Source organism: Dendrobates tinctorius, unplaced genomic scaffold (assembly GCF_039654945.1).
Source record: "Dendrobates tinctorius isolate UK_male_01 unplaced genomic scaffold, ASM3965494v1 ptg000209l, whole genome shotgun sequence".
In the NCBI taxonomy this organism is placed as follows: domain Eukaryota; kingdom Metazoa; phylum Chordata; class Amphibia; order Anura; family Dendrobatidae; genus Dendrobates; species Dendrobates tinctorius.
Window position 1 is genome coordinate 2,906,239 of NW_027361876.1, and position 25,386 is coordinate 2,931,624.

Sequence of the window (25,386 nt, forward strand, 5' to 3'; positions counted from 1 at the left end):
CCCTCAAGACCACTCCTCATTAGGGAAACACCTACAGCGGGGACGCCCAGATCCTGAGTTCACCCCACCACTACCTGACACTTCAGGTTAATGACAAACGAACCGCTGGTATTGACAATATGTGTTCTGGAGGCACCACTCATCTCCACAGCGAAGACCTGGGGAACGAGTTTATGTATGTGTATGTTTAGTATGCGCAGGTAACACTTCTCAACACACTTCTACTGATGTTTCTTTTTTTTTGGTGGCCACCCATACACGCTCGTTCACACACAGGTCCGTACCTGAACGTTTATTGCACACATTCGCTTGTCATATATTTGGTGAATGCCTTCTGGACACGACAACAGAGGCGTCCCCCTGCTGTCACCACACTCACACCCCCGCTATTCACCAAGGGTCACCACCCTCCAACCCTTTCACCATGAGGTCTACCCTCCCAGGGTTGGTTAATGGTGAGGGTTGAGATTTGTCCCTACTCCCCCGCAGCGCACCTGCTGCACACACCTGGAGAAGGGGACTGGAATATGTAGGATATACACTCACTGGTTGCCTTCCTCCAAACGACCAGGAGGGGGCGGCCTCTTTGGTGGTATTGAAGATTTGGCGTGAGCCCCGTGGACTATCACCAGTCTGCTCACTACAGGGACGTACCCCTTCACCTCGGGGAACCCCAGACAGCACCATGGGGATCACCAACTCCACCCACCTGTCTGGTTACGTCCACCTGTATGAACAAGTCCCGCTCCCCAGCAGCGACTCAGGGGGGCTTTTACCAAAGCCGCAGGGACATGGAGAAAAAATACACTCGCTGGTCGCCTTCCTCCACACGACCAGGAGGGGGCGGCTTCTTCGGTGGTATTGAAGATTTGGCATGAGCCCCGTGGACTATCACCAGTCTGCTCACTACAGGGACGTACCCCTTCACCTCGGGGAACCCCAGACAGCACCATGGGGATCACCAACTCCACCCACCTGTCTGGTTACGTTCGCCTGTATGAACAAGTCCCGCTCCCCAGCAGCGACTCTAGGGGGCTTTTGCCAGACCCGCAATTTGCCAAAGCCACCATTTTGATTTCCTGGTTGCCTGAGCAAAGGCCCCAGACCCTGATAACTGCTGCTGCAGCAGCTCTAACACACCTTGCTGCTCCCCACTCACCTCAGTGAGGCCCGGCAGCAATTACTCACAGGTCTCCAAATGACCAAAGCTCACCATAAAAAAAAAAGTAAGGTTGGTGATAATGTCACGGTCACGTGTGTCTGGACGCAGCGAGTACCGCAAGGCGAACCCATGACACTCGTGACCCTGGATACACCGCCTCCAGTGGGGCGAATTTAAATAATAAAATGTGCAGCTGGATACACTGCCTCCAACTGGCGAATTTAGATATTACACGTAAATCTGGAAACCCCGCCTCCAGTAAGGCGAATTTAAATAATAAAGGGGAACCTGGGTAACATTAACAATGGTGGGCCCTGCAATAGGGAATGGGGAAGTGGAGTCCTCCTGTACTCCCCTGAGCCAGTGTCCCTGCACTCCTAACGTTGCCTATGCCGGTTCCGCACAGGCGACGCACAGGAACCTAAAAACCCTAGCTCGCCCTGAACCTAAACCCTCACTAGGGAATTGGTCGGTGCGGAAACTAATTCCACCACTGCACTAAACACACATGAGGGAAAATGACAATACAGGGGAAACACCACTTAGCTTTGCTCTGTTGCGTACGCTCCTAGCAACAGAGCCCACCACCTGTGATCACCTGTGTGCATCTTCTCCACCCGGATCCATCACATAACTGGATCCTTCACCATAGTGCAGCCTTGGAGCTGAGTCCACCACCAATTGCAGAAGCCCAGTAACAGAGTCCCAAAGGAGTTCAGCTCCTGCCCAAAAAGTCAAGCATGCTTAAGTCCAGCTCTCAGCAACCAAGTCCCGCATGCTGAGTGCAACTCTCTCCATAGTCGCCACTCCACCAAGCCATGCAAGCACCTCCTGCTGACACCATAAACTGTGACTCCACCACGCCATGCCAGCCCTTCTTGCAGACCACATAGCTGACACTCATCCCCTCTGGCTGGGCTGCGCAGGACTCATGTTCAGCTCCTTCCTCACCCAGGCTTGCTTCCCAAATGACAAACACAATATCCTCAAACAGTGATTGAACACACCTGGCTCTCTTTTATAGAGCCTCACACCTGATTTATAATTACGTGCACTAAACCAAAGAAACTAAAGTGCACTACCTCTCACCACCACCGGGGCAACTTAGAATGAATGACACCACGTGTAATAATTCTAATGGCCACTGGGGGCAATCACATCACTTTGGCACCTAGACAAAGGAAAAAAAGTTCACTTATCCATTTAATCTGTCAGATCCACGCTGGACCATGACATATATGTGATTTTATATATTAATAATAAAATTAATTATACAATTTTTTGCAAAAAACAACAACTTTTGTATGATGATTTGAAAGAGTATATTTAAAAACCGGGCGTTTGTTGAACTCATAAAAGCTTTTTGTAGGTGTTGTTGGATTAAGGAGTTGCCTGATTACATACTTTTTTTGAACTAAATGTAATGATCAACTATAAGTATGAAACTTAATCTAATCCACATCTGTGTGGATTAGATGTAGAAGGCTCAAAGTCTGGATCTGCAAAAGTTTCATTTTCTACTGACATTGTTAGTTCATCGTCCTCCATTGTCCATACTTTGGGCGGCTTTGGAACATGAAGACTTTCATCATGTGGCACTGGTCTTATGGCTGAAGGAAGATTAGGATATTCTATTGATTTCTTGTTCTTTGCTGAATATCCTGTTACATTTGCAATGCAGAACTAGCAATCTATTACATGATCTCTCTGCTCTCTCCATATCATTGGGACAGCGAACGGCATTGAATGTTGTGATCCATTCAGCCATGCTCTAAGTACAGTATGTCAGTATTGTCTTTTGAGTCCTTCCCTGCCCAGGAGATGTGGTATGCTCCGTACATGGCCAGCCGAAGGATTCACTGTGCCTGCGTGGAATTCGCATAAGTGCTTGCATATGTGTAGATCAGCGATTTATGTTATTTCAGTGGAAAATTCAGAATATACGGTTTCAGAAAAAGTTCATATATGAGTTTTTAGAATTATAACACAATATTATAATGCTTCGTATCATTTCTCAAAAACCTTACGTGATAGAAAAAAATCTGAAGTCATTTCTGAAATCAGCATGAAAAAATCTATCAGGAACACTCAAAATTGTCCGAGGGACAAAACCTTGGTAACACAGTGTTACAGTGTTGATAGACCTGTTAATGATTTGTAAACAATAACAAAATGGAAACCAAATTTTCAAAACACCTCGATTTTTTTCAGTATCAAGTGTGAGCTCCACATGCAAAAATAGCATGCCAAGAAATGTAAATGCATGTATTAATGAGGTTAATTGCTGAGGAATATTTTGCCATTCTGAATATTCTTGGGCACGCAAATCATCAAGATTTGCTGCTGGCAGAATCCCCTATATTTGCTGATCAATAAGATCCCAGTTATGCTTGATGGGAGATAAGTGCAGAGACACTGCATGTCATGAATGCAAAAAGAAGTCAGTTGAACTCACCAACATCAAGTATATGGCTTCACACCACGTGTGGGACCTGCTTCAACTGCAAACTGGCAGTAATATCAGAGAAACGTAAAATTACATCCTTTATTGTAGATTCATTAAAACCAGTTCTGTTGAATCACAAAGACATCTATAAATGAGATGTGTTCGCATGCCATGGTAGCACATTGAGGCCATGCAGGTCTGCTGACATGCAGCCTGCAGTGTTAAAAAAATGGCTCCTGGGATACTTTGGAGAAATGGCTGTACAGCTGGTTCTACCATTGATCCATTCTGTACTACAAGGACTGACGAAGGACATGCGTCGGGGTGTGCAACGCTCTTGGACAGGAGACTACCTACTAGGTAACCACCACTGCCTGGACACTCATACCTCTTTACATTAGACTCATTGCACACACTGCTGCCAAGCATATACTATTGTCATACAGTACAGTATATGCATGCCTATTCTATGGTGTTTACATGTTTACACCAATAATCTGTGAGCATATCTTCGTTCAGCATCAAACACTCTTTTGTGTACACCTATCCTCCACATATGGCATCAATATCTATTTTCTTATGATTATGGTGTCAGCACTATGAGCACCATCCTGTCTATGTAAACTTCCAAGCAAGGAGCCATGCATGACAGACTCATCTCCATTCTGCTTTAATAGGTTTCTCATTCTATTTATTTTCCACTAATATATTGATTACAATGACTGCTATTAATTGAGATTGCATTTTACCTTTTTGGCAGAAATATTCTGAGAGTTGCTGTTTATTCTTATGTGTGGGAACCTTCTGTTTAGATATCATAGAATGGTAGAGTTGGAAGGGACTAATAGAAAAGATAACCCCGGCACACTCGTTTGAATTACGAGAAAACAATGCACATAGCTGCTCTTAATTTTTATTTGAAGCGGACCAAAAATGAAAAATACAGACAAAATTATCCAACGTTTCGGCTCGCAGGCCTTTATCAAGGAATTATCTGTAATGATAAACAAATCTTTCAAAACCATGCAAATATTCTTATGCACTCAAAAAATAAAATGATAAAAAAATAATAATAAAAGGTCCATATAGTACATTCAAGTATCAAAATCAATTACACATTATAACATAAAAATTGTCAAAATACAATGTAATATTGTGAAACATTTCCACAAGAGAAGGTGTACATATACAAATATAATTTTTTCTCCACCCCAATATATAAGTATCTCATAAGACAAGATTAATGCAAATTGTATTCAATACCTGTAAATAGATAGAAGACAAACGGGTCCTAAATGCTGACTGGATCAACGTTCAATAGTGACCCATAAGAGTCACCTACTATAAAGCAAAAAGACATAGAGAAAGTAGAGAAAGTATATATACCTGTGCCACAAAGAAAGGACAAAACGATCCAAGATTGTAACATACCTATTCCATAAGTGCATATCTCAAACGTCAGGAGAAAGTGCGGTAGCGTGGTGCGCTGTGGACGCCCTGTGCTAACACCGTCCCTTAAATACACACACAAACAAAATACTTCCGGGTGGAGAGCGGCGTTACCCGCTGTGTACTGCGCACGCGCCACCAAGACGTCCATCACCAGACGGAAAAGAGACCGGGCAGAACAGGGCAGTGGAGAGCGGCGTTACCCGCAATGTACTGCGCACGCGCCACCAAGCCGTCCATCACCAGACGGAAAAGAAACAGGACAGAAGAGGGCAGTGTGGCCTGTTATAAACTGCGCACGCGCCGCCCACAGACAGCATGAGCAGCCAAAAGGAATGAATCCTCCCAGAAGTGCAGTGACGTGATGAACAGTGTTGGAACCTTTTGCACCAAAACGCTGTGACCGGATACTATTATTAGGTTATCTGAAAGATAAAAATAGATGTATATAAAATAGAATAACAATCTTTGATAAAAGACTAATTAGTATATAGAGTTTACCAAACAAAGAAAAAGAAGGATAAGAAATAAACCAAAATACAAAAAACAAAAAATACCTGCACCTACAAAAAAATATATAAAATCCCTATTATTAGATTTTAAATTTATAAATGTTAATAAATGTTAATACATACTAATACAGAGAGAAGAGGGACAATATTAACCTGAAAAATAATCAATGATAAGAGACCTCATATTCTCTATTTAGACCTAATGGTGCTAATGTTTGAAGCGTATAAATCCAAAAGGATTCACGCTCCTTCAATCTCTTTAACCTATCGCCACCCCTTCTTGACATTTGAACTTGGTCAATAACCTGGTACCTCAACTGGGCAACAGAGTGGCCGCATGATAAGAAATGAGACGGAATGGGTAATAAAGTACGTCCGCACCTGATAGTAGACTTATGCTGTGAAATGCGGTCCCGGACATGCTGGGTAGTTTCCCCAACATATCCGAGACCGCACGGGCACTTAATGAGATAGACTACATATGATGAATCACACGTGAAATATCCCTTAATGGGATAGTGTCCTCCTGTCCTAGGGTGAGTAAAAGAATTCCCTTTAAGAGTTGGAAGGGACCTCCTGGGTCATCTGGTCCAACCCCCTGTTCAATGCAGGATTCACTAAATCATCCCTCACAGATTTCTGTCCAGCCGCTGAAGATTCACCATCTCCCGTGGCAGCCTGTTCCAATCGTTGATCACCCTTACTGTCAAAAATCTAATCTGTGTCTCCTCCAATTTAGTTTCATCCCATTGATTCTAGTCTTTTCTTGTACAAATAAGAATAAAGCTGATCTCTCTACAGTGTTACAGCATTTGATATATTTGTAGACAGCTATTAAGTCTCCTCTCAGTCTTCTCTTTTTGCAAGCTAAACATTCCCAAATCCTCCAACTGTTACTCATAGAGTTGAGCGACTTTAGTCGGATTGGCTTTCATGGATCAAAATTTGATTCAGATGAAACTGGTCCGACTAGGGCAAAAAAAGTCAGAGTTTCGTCCGAAACTCGACCCCAATGCAAGTCCATGGGGAATTAAAGTCGGCATTGAGTGGATGAAAGTCATCCGCTCAGTGCCGACTTTTATTCCCCATGGACTTGCATTGGGGTCGGGTTTCTGACGAAACTCCGACTTTTTTTGCCCTAGTCGGACCAGTTTCATCTGATACAAATTTTGTTTCATGAAACCGGATCCGACTAAAGTCGCTCAACTCTACTCATAGAATATTGTTTGTAGACCGGTCATCATTCTAGTTGCTCTTCTCTGAACTTGCTCAAGTTTGTTCATTTCTTTTTTAAATGTGGTGCCCCAAGCCGGACACAGTATTCCAGATGCGGTCTGATCAAAGAGTAGTAGGGGGATAATTACTTCATGTGATCTAGACGGTATGCTTCTGTTAATACATCCCAGAATTGTGTTTACCCTTTTTGCTCCTGTCTCACACTGTTGACTTATGTTCAGTCTTTGATCTATTAGTGTACCCAAGTCTTTTTCACATGTGCTGTTGCTTAGCTCTATTCCTCCCATTCTGTATAAGCTTTTTTCATTTTTCCTACCCAGATGTAGGATTTTGCATTTCTCCATGTTAAAAACCATTACGTTAGTTGCTTCATACAGTTCATTTGTTTAGATCTTTTTGAATCCTCTCTTCTCTAGTATTAGCTATCCCTCCCAGCTTTGTGTCATGAGCAAATGTAATCAGTTTACCTTCAATTCCCTCAGCTAAATCATTGCTAAAGATGTTGAACAATACAGGGCCCAGGACAGAGCCCTGTGGTACCCCACTTGAGACCTTCTTCCAACTGGATGTGCAGCCATTTACGACCACTCTTTGGTCCGATCACTAAGACAGTTATGAATCCACCTAATAGTAGCCTTGCCGATTCCATAGTTGGTTAATTGTTTCAATAAGGATGGTATGAGATACTTTGTCAAATGCTTTGCTGAAGTCAAAATATTCTATATCAACTGCGTTTCCCTGATCCACCCAGTCACTGATTCTGTCATAGAAGGAAATTTAGTTAGTCTGACAAGACTTAAGGCCCCCCGCCGGTTTCCAAGGTAAACAGCGGGTATCCAGGAGTCGCGCGGCTCCTGGATACCCGACGTTTACATTAGAAACCAGCATCCAGCGTCGCTGGTCCTGATCGCTGGGGCTGTCTATGTGACAAGTCACCAGCGATCAGCCTAACGATGTCCCAGCGATCCCATCATGTCGGATCGTTGGTGGGATCGCTGGGACATCGTTTAGTGTGATGGGGCTTTTATTAGTTACAAACCCATGCTGGCTCTGGTTAATAACTTAATTCTCATTCAGATACTTGCATACACGTTGTTTAATAATTTGTTTAAATATCTTTCCCGGTATGAAAGTCAGGCTCATAGGCTTATAGTTCACTGGGTCCACCTTCTTCCCCTTTTTGAAGATAGTGACATCATTTGCTCTTCCCCAGTCTTCTGGGGCTTCTCCTGTTCTCCAAGAATTTTCAAAGATTATGGAGAGTGGTTCAATAATTTACTCTGCTACCTCCTTCAGTACTCTGGGGTGCAATTCATCTGTACCTCGAGACTTGAATTCATTTATGTTAGCTAAATATTCTCTCACTATCTCTGTTTCTAGATAATGTGGATTCTTCTGTCCTTTCAGTAGTAGAGTGAAGATCAGTTGATGCTACATTTACTTTCTGAGAGAAAACATGCAAAATAGGAATTTAAAAGTTCGGTCTTCACATTTTTGACCACTTCACACTTTTCATCTTGTAAAAATCCTATAGCTTTTTTGTCTTTTACTTTTGACATACCCCAAAATCCTTTTTTATTGTTTTGATGTCTCTCACAAGCTTTAGTTCAATATCAACTTTAGTTAATCTGTGTGCCCTGCAGGTTCTGCGGACAGTATTAAAGTCTTCTTTAGATATGCCTCCCTCTTTCCATTTGATAAACATATGCTAAAAAACAATTTTCTTCCTTAAGTTTTGTGGTCATCCATTCTCGTTTCCCTAAATGCTTTCTATTCTTCCCTCATTTAGGGGTTGCTAACATTTGTGCTTTGAGAATCTCGTTTTTCAAAATTTCACATCCTTCCTGGGCTCTTCTGTCCTTAAGGACATCCAGCCATTGGATGCCTCTTATCCTCTGAGTCCCTTAAAATCTGAATTTCTGAAATCCAACCTTGAAGTCTGAGTCTTCTTTCAGAGGTCTTCCTCCTCTAGTTATCCAAAATTCTATGGTAGCATGATTGCAGTCTCCTAGGGTCCCATCCACTCTTACCTCCTCAACCATTTCCTCCCTGTTTATAAGGATTAGATCCAAGGTAGCAGATCCCCTTGTTTCTATCTTTTGGAAGATAAAGTTGTCAGCAAGAGAGAATAAGAATTTGCTGGACCGGTTACTTTTTCCTGAGAGTGATTCCCAAAAAATTTCAGGATAGTTGAAATCTCCCATGATCAATATGTCATATATTTTTGAGAACTTGGCTATTTGATGCATAAAGACCTCATCCATATCTTCAGTTTGCACAGGTAGCCTTTAGTGAACGCCTACAAAAGATGTCCTTTCTATTGTTCTCTCCCTGTATTCTTACCTAAACAGTTTCCACAGAACTCCCAGTCTGAAGATACAATCTCTGTGGAGATATACTTTTCTAACATACAATCCATCGCCTCATTTATTAAATCTGTTTCTTGCAAATAAGTTGTGTTCTTCTAGCCTTGTATTACAATCATGTGTATAGTCCAACCAAGTTTCAATTATGCCAATGACATCATATTTCTTTTCCTGCATTAGTAGCTCCAATTCTCTTTGTTTGTTGGCCATGCTCTGTAGTTGTATAGAAACATCTTAGTTTGTGATCGTTTTTTCTTCAGTATTCTTATTATTCTGACTTTGTCTTTGTTCTTCCTTTGCACTTCAAACAGCAGAGTTCTCAATAGTATTTGTTCACTGAATGGCTTTGCCTGGCCTTTTGCTCTACTTTTACTAGAGGCAGAAATAGAGCAATGGCACAGGTCATCTATGAACTATGGCTCTCCTTCAGCACCTGAAAAAGCATCACTAGCTCACATGGAAAAAGCAAACTGGTCAGCAATGTTAGCAATACTGTCCTCCACTCCTTCCCTGCCATCAATCTAGTAGCCATGTCACATCCATATGTGGTACATGGTCATTGTAATTATCTTTTTTTGTCTACTCCTTATTCCATTCATGAATCAGTTATCCATACTTGATTGCAATGTAAGGCCATGAAACCGAAATACATGGCCAGTAAATCTGCTTGTGGGCAAACTGAACTCCTACTTGACCAAGTTGCTTTGTCCTGCACTCTCTGCCATTCCACTTTGTGGATTCTAATAAATTTAGTCAAATTATGGCATTCACTCGACAGCGGATACCCAGCAACCATTATTTCTTTAGGAAAGCAGTCCCTGTTCTTACATGGAAAATATGGCCTGATGTTTGGAATTGTCAGTGTGATGCAAACTGCACTTCCCTATCAAGACATGCTGCTGCATTTAGGGACAATATATGTCTTTCACAGCAAACTTGGTCAATATTTTGAATAACATTGCACCTCTACAACCAAGCCAGGTAATGACAACTCCATGGTTGAGCACTAGGTCTGTTATCCACCTCTTTCAACTTTGCGTCAACAGATATCTTCCTGTCCAGAACAACAATAAGGATGAAATTCGCTTCCACTCCCCACCCTCAGTCACTTTATACATGAAAGCTGGAGTGCTGCAAAGCGGTCTTATAGATTGTGAGGCTGGGTGGGATGAGCCAATGGCGTGATGAGTACTGTATATTATTTGCATAAACCACCAATGTTCCTAATGGATATCTCCTTGCTAAGGCTGGTTTCACACTTGCGTTTTTTTGCGCTGCGTTTTTGCGCATACATGCGCATGCATTTCCCCCCTATATTTAACATGGGTGCGCATTGTCATGCGTTTGTACGTGTTTGTATGCGCATGCGTTTTATTTGTGGTGTGCGCCCAGGCGCACAAACTGCAACCTGTTGCATTTTTGGTGTGCCCGACCTGTCTCAAAAAAACACATGCGCACGGAATTCACCCAAAAACACATTAAAGTCTGTGGGAGCGCTGACGTGCGCATGATCATGCGCACGTCAGGGTTTAAAAACACGTGCGTTTTTTGTAAAAACCATGCGCAAAACGCATGATGCATTTTTTATGCGCGTTTGCACTGCGCAAAAAACCACAAGTGTGAAAGTACAATTAGACAATGTAATAAGCGATAATTACAAAAACATAGTAGCTGCACTGAATTTGGGAAAAGTGATATATACTCTGTGTAGCGCACATAATACATTTGGTGGTGAAAGTTTTTTAAAACAATTTAACCACTTGAAGAAGGTGGATTTCATCCACCATTAGCATATCTGAGCATTTTAACCGTTCTTACAAAGCACAGAATGCCCTCCTGGCTTTACACGAACAGAATGGTCTGCCTCTGCACTGCCTGAATTATGACATGCCTGAGGACTGGAATTTCACATTGCAAAATGCAACTTACAGTATTCTGTATATACAGCCAAAAACAGATACTGATTATATTATGCGATAGACCACGCAGAATTTGTGTAACTTTAAAAACAGGCATTGACAACTGATGATGGATGTGTTTACCCTGTACTTCGCAATTTGAAGAAGCCACCAGATTTGTCCGTAGGGACAACTTTGCCATCAATTATGTCATGTCCATAATATTTTAAAGTTGAACGCAGACAAGTCCATCAAGTTCCACCTATATCCTGTGAGGGAGGAAAAACAGTAAGCTCTACATTTTGCTCACTGCTGTTGGGACATGTGCAGGAGGATCAGGATCTAAGGTGGAACCCAACTACATGCCATAGCTTTAGTAACCAGGGCATGTAGGGGGCTGAACCGTAGGGATCAGTATTTGCACTAACCCTTACCATTGCAGCTGTGCTCACATTAATGTCAGTTCACACCCACCAGATCAACCATAAAAATTACCTCATTGCAGAAGATAGGAAGATATTTTAGGTGTTCTTCTGGATTCCTGCTATCAGTTTTATTTCTTCCCCACAAACAAAATAGTGGGATATCAGACAGAAAACTTTTTCAATAAAGGAACAGATGTTTCTCAAGAAAGCAAATGTGTATCTTAGGTATGGTACATGATTATCATCTTTTGGGAATTTGGGTCTTTATTAATCCAAAAGATGTCCTGAAACTACCAGAAACTGAAAACAATTTTAGAGAAGGTAATTAGACAAATTCATCTTAAAAACTTGTTATAAAAGAATCTTCAACTGTCACATCAATTTTCCCACCCTTAAATTCACGATTCGTGGCTTCAGAAATAATCTGCTGGGAAAAAAACCCTCTGTTTTATCCATTGTAGATGTTCACCAAAAGGGATCAGAAAATCAATTTGGTAAATTAAACATGGTCAAAATTGTTGGTACCACTCCTTTTATGACAGAAAAACCCACAATGGTCACAGAAATAACTTGAATCTGCCAAAAGTAATAATAAAAAAATCTATGAAAATGAACAAATGAAAGTCAGACATTGGTTTTATTTTTGCTTCCACAGAATTTTTTAAATAAAATAAAACTCATGTGATTCTATAATCTGTGTGGATGGTAGCATTTCATTTCTTTTCTGAACTTCTTTATATATTGTCCCTTCACCAATCAACTCTTCTTGATCAAAGTTCTTTCTCCTGCAGTACAATGTGTAGAACGAGCCATTTTAGTCACTGAGCAATGGCTTAAACCAGCAGATACATTTGCTGCCCTCCTTTAAATAAGGGCTATAATTGATAATGGTTTCTTCACAAATGGAACTATTAATTAGAACACCCCCCTTTCTCTAAATAAGTCAATTACACACCTAATTAGCTGGGTGCATGCAAGGATTGCTGATGGTGTTGGTTGCCCATTACTCGCCTACACCTAGTCATGATTTTTTTCCCCAAGTTGTACAATTTTCTGTCAAAACAGTCATTAAACACATTATTGATATCTGACTGCTATTATCTATAATAATAAATGCGCTAAGCAGCTTCCGGGTTGTAACAACTTCCGTCCAGTTGTAACTGGTGACGTCACCGCACACCTCTTGCCATGTTAACCCACAACACACACTCCTCTCACCTTTCTCGCCGCAAGAACATATCACTGGCGTGGACGATGTCGGGATCCAAAATGGCCATTTTGGATCCCGACGTCGTCCTCGCGAGATTTCGCCGACGCCATTTTGGATCCTGACGTCGTCCTCGCGAGATTTAGCCGACACCATTTTGGATCCCGACATCGTCCATGCCGGCGACATGTTCTTGCGGCGACGCCATCTTGAGTATCGCGGGATTTCACGATACTCAAGATGGCGTCGCCGCAAGAACATGTCGCCGGCGTGGACAACGTCTGGATCCAGGATGGCGCCGGCGGAGGAAGATGTCGGGGATCGTGGAGCAGCGGCGATGACGGCGTGAGTATGAGAGATGGAGTGAGAGAAAGGGTCGTATGTGGAGTGAAAGAGGGGGGGGACGTGAGTGGAGATGGTGAAAGGTGAGAGGAGTGTGTGTTGAGGTGTGTGTGTTGAGGGTTGACATGGCAAAAGGTGTGTCACTGTCCTCCCGATGCGATAGCATCGGTCCTTAATCTAGTCTACTATATAATCGTCTAATTCTGTCTGTTTGTAACGGAAATCCCACGTCGCTGATTGATCGCGGCCAGACGGCCGCGACCAATCAGCAACAGACGCAGTCCGGCCGTAAATTGGCACGGAATTCAAACGACGCACGCCACCGTCGGGAGATCTGCAGCACTAGCCGCAGATCTCCCGATTGCTGCAGCGGATTATCTCCTGCTGCACGGAGTTCAGCGTCGACGCAGTCGGGAGATGACTGGCGCAGCGCTCAATGTGCGGATAGTACCCAGGGTGCGGAGGACAGGAGACTCTCCTCCAGGCCCTGGGTATCGTAAACCTGTAAAAATAGAATTAAAAAAAGTGATATACTCACCTTCCGACGGCCCCCGGACTCTTTCCCTCCTCTCACCACGCGCCCGGCACCTTCTGGTCCCAGTAATGCTTTGCACGAAAGACCGCTGAAGAGTGACATCTCCGGTCCTTCGCGCTAAGCATTACTGGGACCGGAAGATGCCGGGAGCGTGGAGAAATCGGGGGCCGTCGGAAGGTGAAAATAACCTTTTTTAAAAATTTTTACATTCTATCTTTTACTATTGATGCTGCATAGGCAGCAACAATAGTAACAAGCTGATCACAATTGTCAAACACTATGCTTGACAAGTGTGACCAACCTGTCAATCACATTCCAAGCGATGCTTCAAATCACTTGGAATGCGCTTGAGTTCCGCATGCGAAAATCGCGTGAAAAGCGCATGTTTTCCCCGGGAAAACGCATACGAATTTGCATGCGTTTTTCCGGCGGCGGGAGTTGCGGAAATCTCTGCAGCATTTCTGCAACGTGGGTGCTTAGCCTCAGTGTGACACGCAGCAGCAACCAGTCCCCTGCTGTGAGATCGCCGATCGTGGTGGTTCGTCCTGAACCATCTTTTGAACGTCGGCCTCCCGCTGGCCATATTCTAGAATACCCGATGCGTTAGAATCAGGCCACCATTTAGTTTCTACATAAATGTACAAGTAAACTCTTATATCAATCATGGTATTGGCAGTTTGCTTACATCTTCCATCCATTCCTCTTGATACATCAGCTGTATTAAAGCACTACCCCATCGTTTTTTTTCTCTTCAGTGCTGGAGTGGAGCTTTAAATGTAAGTCCTCTGCCCCTGACTCACCCTCTTGTGTCTTCGTTGTTGTTAGGCACCGCTTAAGTCCCACAGCGCCATCTTGTGAGCAAAGCTTCTGACTGGCCAGAAGTCACGTCACAAGCGCTCACTGCAGGTCGATGAGAGCCAGAATGAGGCTGCTCCATGAAACACTGGATCTGTGCGGTTCAAGCCGCCTAAAGGGACTAATACCGTAAAAAGCAAATAAAAAAAAAAAAAGAGTATGTTCAATGTTCAACTCACCTTTTCCCCCATTAAAAATAAAGAAAAGAATTGCACAGATTTGGTATCGCTATGTTCTTTAAAATCAAATTTATCAGTACATGATGTAATGAGAGAAAAAAAATAATCGAAACACCTGAATTATCGTATCTACCCCAAAATGGTATAAAAAATCCTGTCAGCTCAGTGTGCAAAAAAAACCATCACACAGCCCCATCTACCAAAATTCAAAAACAGTTTTGGAAAATGGTGACAAATGTTTTTTTTCTTTATTTCCTTTTGTCATAACTGTATTGACCTGGAGAATCAGATTGCCAGGTCAGTATTACCATATAGTAAACATGGTAAATAAAAAAAAAAAAAAAAAAATAATTGTGGAATTGCATTTTTTTTGCAATTTTGCGGCAACTGAATTTTTTTCTCACTTTCCAATACATCACATGATAAAATTATTGGTGCAATTTAAAAGTACAAATTGTCCCGCAAAAAAACAAGTGCTCAAAGGTCTGTGTGGATGGAAATATAAAAAAAGTTATGGCTCTTGGAAGAAATGGAGGAAAAAACAGAAATTGGCCTTAGTGGGAAGGAGCTAAAGGGGTATTGTCTTTAAATGCTATTGCCAATGGGTCCAGGGTTGAGTATGAAAAAGAGCAAATCCTATCCTTATCCCCTCCACACAAACATCTTTCCAACAGCATTAACTACTGTGTCTTTCATCAGTCTCTATCAAAAGGGATGTCATGTAATCGATCAGTGGCCAGATTGGATACTCTCCTACCGGATGGACTGTGAAGGCTGTATGTTCTTTTTTCTTTCTTTACCTCATCTGGGGCCACTGACAACTTTTGAAGTAGAGGAAAATCCCATAAACTCCTTAATGACCTGTGACGTACAGTTTTGTCACAGGTCACTGTAGGGTGATGGAGAAAGGGATCGGGAGCTGAGGCCATTTCATACTCATCAGATGCTGATAGCTGCTGTCAATCGTTGCTACTACTGGCCAAGATGACATTGGTCTGCTTGTGAAGAATTAACAGAAAGAAAGAAATGTTAAACGTCAAGGTACAATAGCAAAATGCATTCCGGTACCTCACCAGTCGATATGTCCTCATAAGTGGACTACAGTGCAGTAAAGTTCTCTCCCGTAAACTAGGATACAGTACATCTGTAATAACACCATTTTACAGAGTAGCTTCATAGCCAGGGATGATTATTTTCAAATTCCAAAAATTAAAAAGCAACAATATTGAATATATTTGGAAATGCTTTGAATGAACAATAAAAATAACACGCTTCTGTTGTACTCATTTTTAATGTACAATAATACCACATTTAGAATTCTGTTGAATTCCTGGCAATACCAAGGGAAGTTAAAAACCCAGAAAAATGATCTTAACTACAGTCATTAAAAACCAACATGCAATAATCTTGTTATGGCGAGTGGAGCGGTCCAGGTCAGATGATTTTGAATTTTCAGTAACAATTGTAAAGATGATTAATGAAATAATTTAGAAAAAAAACTAAGGGAGACAGAAGCTATACCTCCTTTCCCCTTCCTAACAGCGGAGGTTGGCACCCTAGGGGCCTTGTTACGGCACCCCCACTCCATGTAGGCTGTCCCTACCTGATCGTAGCAGGACCTCCCTCGCCACAGCCAACACCACCAACCAAATAATACCAGCAGGTAGGAAAAGCAATATATGTTGTGTGACATTACCAATCCTATCCACATTCAGTGAGCACACCCCACTGAGACACAAAAAAGCAGGTAGTATAAGCAGGATGTTTGTTAAGTAATTGGGTTGTTTATAGGACATCCATTAATATCCTGCTGTTTATTTGTAGCTGACACCTAGCGTGATCTAGTAAAATAATTGTGCCATTTCAAAATCTTCTGAGCATTTATCCTTTTGGAGAAAGGCTTCTGCATTCTATATTGCTATCTGAATCTTACTGAACACCTGAGTGTATCTGTTATTTCTACTCTATTAGTATTTTTATGCAGTGAGCACATTTCTCTCTCTTAGTTTTGTGTAATCGTTTCACCCACTAAGAGACAACCATACAATTGATACAAGTGCCTACAGTGGCTTTGTCAGATCTGGACATTGTAGCGCTACAATTTGGGTGGTGGTGTTGGCTTTGGCGAGAGATCCTTCTGGGGTCAGGTAGGGGACAGCCAATGGAGGGAAAGCTTCCGTCTCGGTTAGAATTTTCTTTCTAGATGATTTCATTAATCCTCTTTATTATTGTTACTGTCAATTTAAGCCCTTAAGGACCGGGCTATTTCTGTTTTTGCGTTTCCATTTTTTGCTCCCCTTTTTCCCAGAGTCAGAATCTGTGTTATTTTTCTGTCAATATGGCCATGTGAGGGCTTGTTTTACGCGGGACGAGTTGTACGATTGTACGCCACCATTGATTTTACCATATCGTGTACTGGAAAACGGGAAAAAAAATTCAAAGTGCAGTGAAACTGCAGAAAAAAATGCAATTCTACAATTTTGGGGGGGATTTTTTTTTTCTTGTTCACTAAATGCTAAAACTGACCTGCTATTATGATTCTCCAGGTCATTACGACTTTATAGATACCAAACTCGTACTGATTTTTTTTTTTTTTAAATTCAGATTGTAAGAAAGAAAATAATAAATAAATAATGTTGCCATTTTCCGAGACCCATTTTTCGGGATCTGGGGCCGGCTGAGGGCTTATTTTTTGTGCGCCAATCTGAAATTTTTATTGCTATGCCGTTTACCGCTCAGATTCTTTATTATATATATTGAAAGATCGGGCGATTTTGAACATTGCAAAACCAAATATGTGCATCTTTTAATTTTTTTAATTGTTTTATTTTGAAGGGGGCAAAGGGGGGTGATTTGAACCTTTATATTTTTCCTATTTTTAAAACTTAATTTTTTTTTATCATTTTACTTGCTTCAATAGTCTCCATGGGAGACTAGAAGCTGTGATCATCAGATCTCTTGTGCTACATAGAGCAGGGCTGGGTGGGGTTAATGACACGCTTCCTGAGCATGCCTGTTAAATGCTGCTGTCAGAGTTTGGCAGCAGTGGGTGGATCGCAATTTCACCCGCGGCTGTTAGGGGCACATGACAGCTGATCAGATGAGCGGTCATGGGCTCAGAAAAGGTACGGGCTCCAGCGATGTCAGATATATCCATCATTGGACGTTAAGGGGTTAAAATCATCTGACCTGGACGGCGCCACTAGCCATAACAAGTTATTGCATGTTTTTTTTTTAATGACCATAATTAAAAGTTAATTTACTATGCTTTTTTTTCCCTTCTCTTGGCATTCCCTAAACTTAGACCCTTGCTCATCTTTTTTTTCTTCTGAATCCCTGGTACCACAAAGTATTGCATTAATGGAGCTCTGATGGTTATATTATGTGACTTTCCATATTCTACTGGTCACAGCATGAAACAATCATCAGTTTCCGAGACAGATCAACTCCTAAGGCCGGGGTAACACTCGCATGAATATCTCGCGTCAATACCTGGCACTCGGGACCGGAGTTTGCGGCTGCATATATTTCTATGCAGCCGCACACTCCGGTCCGACTGCCGGCGGCAGTGCCAGGTATTGATGCCCGAGTTTCTCGCATCACACTTGCAAGTGTGACCCCGGTCTAAGGCTATTTTACTGAGTAATAAAATGACAATCTAAATATAATTTGTGACAGGTACAGCGGCTTGCAAATATATTCACCCCCAAATCACATTTCTGGGATTTTTTTTTTGCGTTTTGCTACCTCACAGCCTGGAATTGCACTTTTTTGGGGGATTTGCATCAGCACATGTAAAGAACAGGTCTACAACTGTGATTATTTGGTTTTATTTTTATTGTGAGGCAATGGCAAATAGAACAATATAACTGAAAACTTCAGTGTGCATAACTAGTCACCCAGTACTTTGTAGAGCCTCCTTTTGCGGCAATTACAGCTACAAATCACTTTGGATAAGGCCTGTTTCACACTTCCGTTTTTAACCATCAGTCAAAATCCACCGTTTTTGCAAAAAAACGGATCCGCCATTTTTTTGGCGGATCCGTTTTTCCCCCATTGACTTGCATTACCAGCGGATCTTGACGGATGGCCATCCGTTTTTTTGCGGATCTGTCAATTTTTTTGCGTTCGCCGAGATGCCTGGACGGCCATGTAACGTTTTTTGTACTGCAGGATCCGCATTTTTATAGAGCACATGCCCGGAGGAATGAAGTCAGGAGGAAATTTAACCCTGAAATCATTTCTGGTGGACAGAGAAAAAAAAAAATCTCTCTCTCTCTCCCCTTCCCGGGCAGCGGTTCCTTTAAAATTCTTCATTCGGCGGATCCGTCAAAAAAACGGATCCGGTGGCATCTGTTCACATCAGTTAGGAACGGGTCCGCTTTCTGCCTTTTTGGCGGATTTTAAGTGACACAAAAAACTGAAGTGTGAAACAGGCCTAAGTCTCTATGAGCTTTCCACATCTTGCCACTGGGATTTTTGCCCATTCCTCAAGGCAAACTGCTCCAGCTCTTTCAAGTTAGATGGTTTCCTCTGGTGAACAGCCCTCTTCAAGTCTGACCACAGAGTCTCAATTGGATTAAGGTCTGGGCATTGCCTAGGCCACTCCAAAACATTTATACATTTCCCCTTAAACCACTTAGGTGTTGCTTTAGCAGTATTACTTTGGGTCATTTCTTGTTGGAGGGTGAACAGATTTTGCACAATAATATTCCTGTATTTCACATCATCCATCTTCCCCTCAACTGGGAATATTTTTTCTGTCCCTACTGACAAAAACCTTCCCCCACAGCATGATGCGGTCATTACCATGTTTCTCTGTGGGCATGCTGTTCTTAGGGTGATAAGCTGTGTTAGTTTAGCGCAGATATAGCATTTACCTTAGGGCCAAAAAGTTCAATTTTGGTCTCATCTGACCACAGCACATTGCTCCATATATTTGGGGAGTCTCCCGCATGTATTTTTGGCAAACTCCAAACAAGCCTTACAATTTTTGTGTTTTTTTTCTCCCCACTCTTTCATAAATGCCATCTCTATGGAGTGTATGGCTTATTGTGGTCATATGCACAGATAATCCAGTCTCGGCTAGGAACTCTGCACCTCCTTCAGGGTTACATTGGGCTTCTATGCTGCCTCTCTGATTAATGACCTCCTTGCCCGGTCTAAAGCCCCCGTTACAAATAACGATGTCCCAGAGATCCCACCAACTATCCGACATGGATGGGATCCCTGGGACATCGTTAGGCTGATCTCTGGTGAGCTGTCACAGACAGTCCCTCCAGCGATCAGGACCAGCGAGCAAGCTGGTTTCTAATGTAAACATCGGGTATCCAAGAGCCGCGGCTCTTAGATACCCGATGTTTACCTTGGAAACTGGCGTACACTAGAAACCAGCGTCGCTGATCTCACGCTGCCACACGCAGCGATGCGTGCTGGCCAGCGGGAGACCAGCGATCAAAAAAAGGCCCAGGACGATCGAGCACGATCAGCGATACCCGGCAAGGGGGGCCGGTCACTGATCCCCGTCACACAGCGATCTCGCTGGCGAGATCGCTGTGGCGTCACAAAATCAGCGATCTCGCTAGCGAGATCACTGTGTGTGACGGGGCCTTAAGAGTTTAGGTGGCGGACCTCTCTTACCAGGTTTGTAGTGGTAACATATTCTTTCCATTTGATAATGGATTTGATCGTGCTCCGGGGATCATCAGTTTAGGATATATTTTTTTAATAACCCAACCCTGACCTGTACTTCTCAACTACTTTGTTCCTGACTTGTTTGGAGATTTCCTTGGTCTTAATGCTGTTTGGTTAGTGGTACCTCTTGCTTAAGGGTATTGTAGCCTATGTGACCTTTCAGAAAAGGTAAAGTGTATATACTGACAGACCAAGGGACACTTAGATTGCACACAGATGGACTTCCTTTCACTAAGCATGTGACTTATGAAGGTAATTGCTTGCACAAGAAATTGTTAAAGGCTTCATCGTAAAATGGGTGAATACATATGCATATTCTAATTTTTTCTTGTTTGGTCCCATAAATTTAGTTTATTCCTATATTTTTCTCACTTCACCATCTTACACTATGTAGTGCTGATGTATCACACACAAATTAGGTTACAAAATTATTTAAACAGGTTGTAATGTTGCAAAATAGTAAAAAAAACAAACAAGGAGGGTGAATACTTTCACAAGCCGCTGTATGCTTTATTGCTACACAAGATATTCCTTCATATGTAAACTGAATGGATGAACAAGCAAAACATACAGTCAGAGCCTTTGGGCTAAGTTCCTATGATGAGTATTTAGTGACTTTTTTCCACTGTATATTTTTGTGTGCAAGAAACACAACATATTACAATTCCAGTAATGCATATGGGATTTCTAAAAAAAAATATCATGACTACTGTGCTTTTTTATTTCACACTGCGGAAACTGACTGCCAGTGCGATTTAGAAATCTACAACTTTTTATCTTCTCTTGTGGTAAATATACAAGTTTTATTGGCAGATTTCCCCATAGACTTAAATGAGCAGGAAAATCTGCAGATAAAAATAAGCATGTAATCTGCACCTGACATTATCAATAAAGCTTTATTAAAATAACATTAAAGTTCAAAACAAAGCAATTTTATTTAAAACATGACATACCAAAATGAGACAAAACGTAGCTGAAAAAACAGATAGACACATTAAAAAAATAAAATAAAAACATTCAAATGAAAAGAGAAAATGCAAGTAAGCTAATTTAGCGAATTGGTTCAGAAATTATGCAGCTTCAAAAACGCACCAAATACTCATCGTGGAAACTTTGGTATAAAGGTACAATATACAACTGCTCAGCGGTTTCGCTGGTTGCCACAACATGATGCATATCCTTAAAATAAGAGGCCAGGAAATGTTCAGTCTTTTATTTAAAAACTATAAACAGTCACCAAAGTAAATAAAGCCATTCTATAACATAAACTGTTAGGTCTATATCTTTACTGCACATCCTACGGACACAGCAGAAATGGTGGTTGGGAATTTTTCCACATTTTTGGATGCTAATACAACAGGCAATAGGCAGTTATAAATGGATACACTTCACGCCAATGTGAGAAGGTGGGAAAGGAAAGACAAATTTAAAGACGTGAGCAGGGTCTGAGCAGGAATGTGGTACAGTATTAAGAATGGAAGAATAATACAATAAAATTCCACACTATATTAAGATAGAAAAAGTAGTGAAGAAAATATCATACCTGCACATAATGCAAATATAACACAGGAGAAAACCTGTATAAAAATCCATGTATTTAAACCAATTTACAAATACAAAAAATTCTGTACAAGCTATGAGCCTGCACCATGACAAACGTTTACAGTGGATATATGTTAGAGGGGAAACCAAAATACCTTCAAATAGTTTTTCTTCTACAAAAATGACATGTGATATATTATTCCATACTCTTTCAGCCAGCAAATGAGTTCTACAAGGTGTATAATACAAATAATAAAAAAAAAAAAGTGTATGGGTGGGGGAGGAAGGAGGGATATCACAGTTCCACAAAACTGTTTTGACTTTACAGCATCAGTACCTTCTCTGAATTATTTACATAGATTTAATGAACATTCATCCACTGCGTAGAATATTTCACAATTAGTTACAATTGACAGGAAAGTCTAGAAAACTTTAGAGCCTAGTTATAATGCTTCTAGGACACCACAGAATGCGTCTCTTCCAGTGGCTGCAGTGGCATGGTGCTCTATTCACAAATATTTACAGGATCTATTCAGACTGGTCATTTTTATGATAATAAATACGTGAAAATATATTGGCTCAAGTAAGAAAACCAAGCTACTGATTTCTAAACAAAAACACACAATCCATAGCAAGAAATTGGTGGCACCCACCAACATCAAGGGGTTACGGGTGTGCTGAATTTTTTTTTTTTCTTTTTTTTTTTATTCAAACCAGCTCAAACAGTTTTGTAAATATAAAAATGTGCTCCTTTTTTGGATAAAGATAAAAATATTTAATGCTTCTATTTCATCTGCTCTTTTAGGTTTTACAACGCTTCCAAGTATACTCCAATGTGGATGGTACTGACTTTTGAATGCACCAGTTTCCTTCAGGACTGATCAAGTGTGAAATACATCCCTGCAGACCGCTGGTTGAAAATCCCAATGGCAGTTACTTCCCGTCTTCTTCCACAGAACAAAGGGATTCCGTTAGTGATCCGAGTGTGATGCATCCTCCTACAGACGCGGGAGGCGGTAACGCCACCTCTGATCTCCATTAAGACTTGGTGCTTTCTTCAGGAACAGTACTTGAAATGTTATGTGATTCCCACAGTCCTAGCTGCACATCGGGCTCCTCTCTCACTGGAGCATTTCACAGTCTGTTTCTTGTTCAGTACTATGAGTTGTATTATTGAGTTCATAAAGGCATTTGGCAAGTGTGGAGGAAGCTTCCATATTACTAAGGGCTAGAACCGATAAGTGATTTTCATGTCTCTTTAATGATCTAAGCAGAAACAAAAAGCCAAGGTAAAGATCAAATTCTAATGCACAAGCATCCAATCCGAAAATTGCTACTCGTGACGCTCTCGCATTTGTCAGAACAAGGCAAATGTAGAATGAATACCAAGCCACTGTAAGGCTATGTTCACAAATTGCGTTTTTTAATGGAAATTTTAAACTGTGATTTACAGGAACAGCAAAAGCTATGACATTTCAGAAATTTCATGAAAACACATTGGGATTTTTTCCCGATTGATTTAAAAAACTGCTGCGATTTTGCAAACGGCAGCATGTCATTTCTTGTTCAGCATTTTTGCAGCATTGTTTTTACAGCATTGTTTTTACACATTGAAAGCAATTAATAAATGGAAAAATGCAACAAAAAATGCAGGTATCAGGTTTTGCTGCAAAAACCTTAAAGAGGTTGCATCATGATTTCTGGGCACTAAACTATATCAGCAAGCACAAGAGACAACAAAAATGCAGCAAAACCTGCTTTTCGGAAGCAGCTTCTTTACTGCCAAGGTTTTGCCTGCAGCAAAAAAAGCAGCAAACGCGCAACATGTGAACATACCACAGGAAATAGATGTGCAAAAGGTGGTGTCATTCAGTTTGCGCTGCTGATAAAAGCCCGATGGCAGAGGTAAAATTAAAGGAGTTTAACACTGCATGTTATACTAGTCAACGCGCATAACCTCTTCATCAGGACAAAAATCCTAAAATGTTTGGGATAGGAGGGCTGTGTGAACCTTAGATAATATAATCATTAGGCTTGCACTTACCTACGACCACATTCTGAGTGTTTTGCAACATTTTTTAATATTAAGGCAGCTGTTAAACGGATGTGTTTTGTGATTGGTCCCTCTTTTTCATCCTTCACACAAAAAAGAAAACAACATTTCACCACATCATTTACAACCTACACTACCATATTGAGCTAATTTACGATTATAATGGCCAACATAAAATGTTCTCTCAGACTGCTAGCATAGCTCCCTGCAGCCCCCAAAGCCAGATCTCCTGCCGAAAGTTAACGGTCACAGGAGATTCTGTATCAGATACATAGGAACTGTGCCATGTATCCAAGTGTTACAACTTTAGGCTTCTTTTTTTATTAATCTCTAAGGGTATGTTCCGACGGTCAGCAAACGGTGCCGGTTGGACGCTCGTACATCAGCATCGTCAAACTCCCCACGGCCAGATGTTACAGCATAGTGAGACTGAGCGTCTCTGCTACATAAAATAGACATGCTGCGGTCTAGAAAGACTCCCAGCATGTCTGTTTCCTCAGGGAAGGCGGTGGCTTCCGTGCACACATAGTGGGCTTGGGATTTCTTGAAATGCCATCCACTATGCTGTAACAGCTGGACGCTGCAGGTTGGACGCTGAGGATGTACGCAGAGTCCAACCCACAGCATTTACTGACTTTTTTTCCCTTCCTAGAAGCCAACTTTTCAATTAGCTTTATTTCAAGTGACAAAAAAAAAAAAAATGCAATAAAAAATGCATCAAAAACGCAAGTGTTCTTCCAGTGACCTCAGATGCAGATTTGGTGCAGATTTCACCTGCGTCAAATCCTGAATACTGAGCCATTCCTTATTGTGTTCACCTACCCTTACCGCCGCAGCCAGTTTCTATTTTGTCACCCAGCTTTTCAAGAGACATAACATTTTTTCCCCCCATCGACACATGCCATAGAGAGTAATATTTTATAATGGCACCTTTTAATACACTATATAACAAACTGGAAATTTCAATTTAATTTAACTTTTCTAATGGCATAATGGTTTATCTAGATGTACTAGTTTTAGTCAACTGACTATATAAAAGTTGGTGTACGTTTATTTGCCCATTTACACGGGCCAACACATGATGACTTTTTACACCGGGCAATGTGCTGCTGACAACGATGATTTTCATGCCTCCAAAGACCTGACACCTGAAGCAGAGTATAAGGCTATGTGCCCACGTTAGCGTTTTAAAACGCTCAAAAGCCCGGATTCCTTCCCAGAAAACGCGTGTTTTTTTCAGCGCGTTTTCTGGAAACAGCTAAAAACACAGAGCTATGCGGAAAATAATGGGCATGCTGCGTTTTTAGCCACTAAGTGTTTTTTGAGCAAAAAAAAACACATGCATTGGCACAAAAAGGCCAAAATGCATTAAATTGAATGGGAAACTTATTTTAAGCGTTTCTGAAGCGTCTGATCCGGCACAAACGCTTCAAAAACGCTTAAAAAAACACAACGTGGGCACACAGCCTAACTACATTGGCCAAT

General features: G+C 41.5%; 1 protein-coding gene across 5 annotated transcripts in view; it reads right to left on the minus strand.

The window, feature by feature from the left end:
• Positions 1-21,505: 21,505 nt before the first annotated feature.
• The window catches only part of ARID2 (AT-rich interaction domain 2), a 142,491-nt gene continuing 138,610 nt past the window's right edge, over positions 21,506-25,386 (minus strand). For all 5 annotated transcript variants that reach the window (XM_073554246.1, XM_073554245.1, XM_073554249.1 and 2 more), the window contains exons 20-21: positions 23,893-23,984; positions 21,506-23,114 (exon numbers count right to left, since the gene is read on the minus strand). In XM_073554246.1, the coding sequence (XP_073410347.1) occupies positions 22,970-23,114; positions 23,893-23,984 (237 nt within the window). In that variant the 3' untranslated portion in view covers positions 21,506-22,969. The remainder of the gene's footprint in view (positions 23,115-23,892; positions 23,985-25,386) is intronic.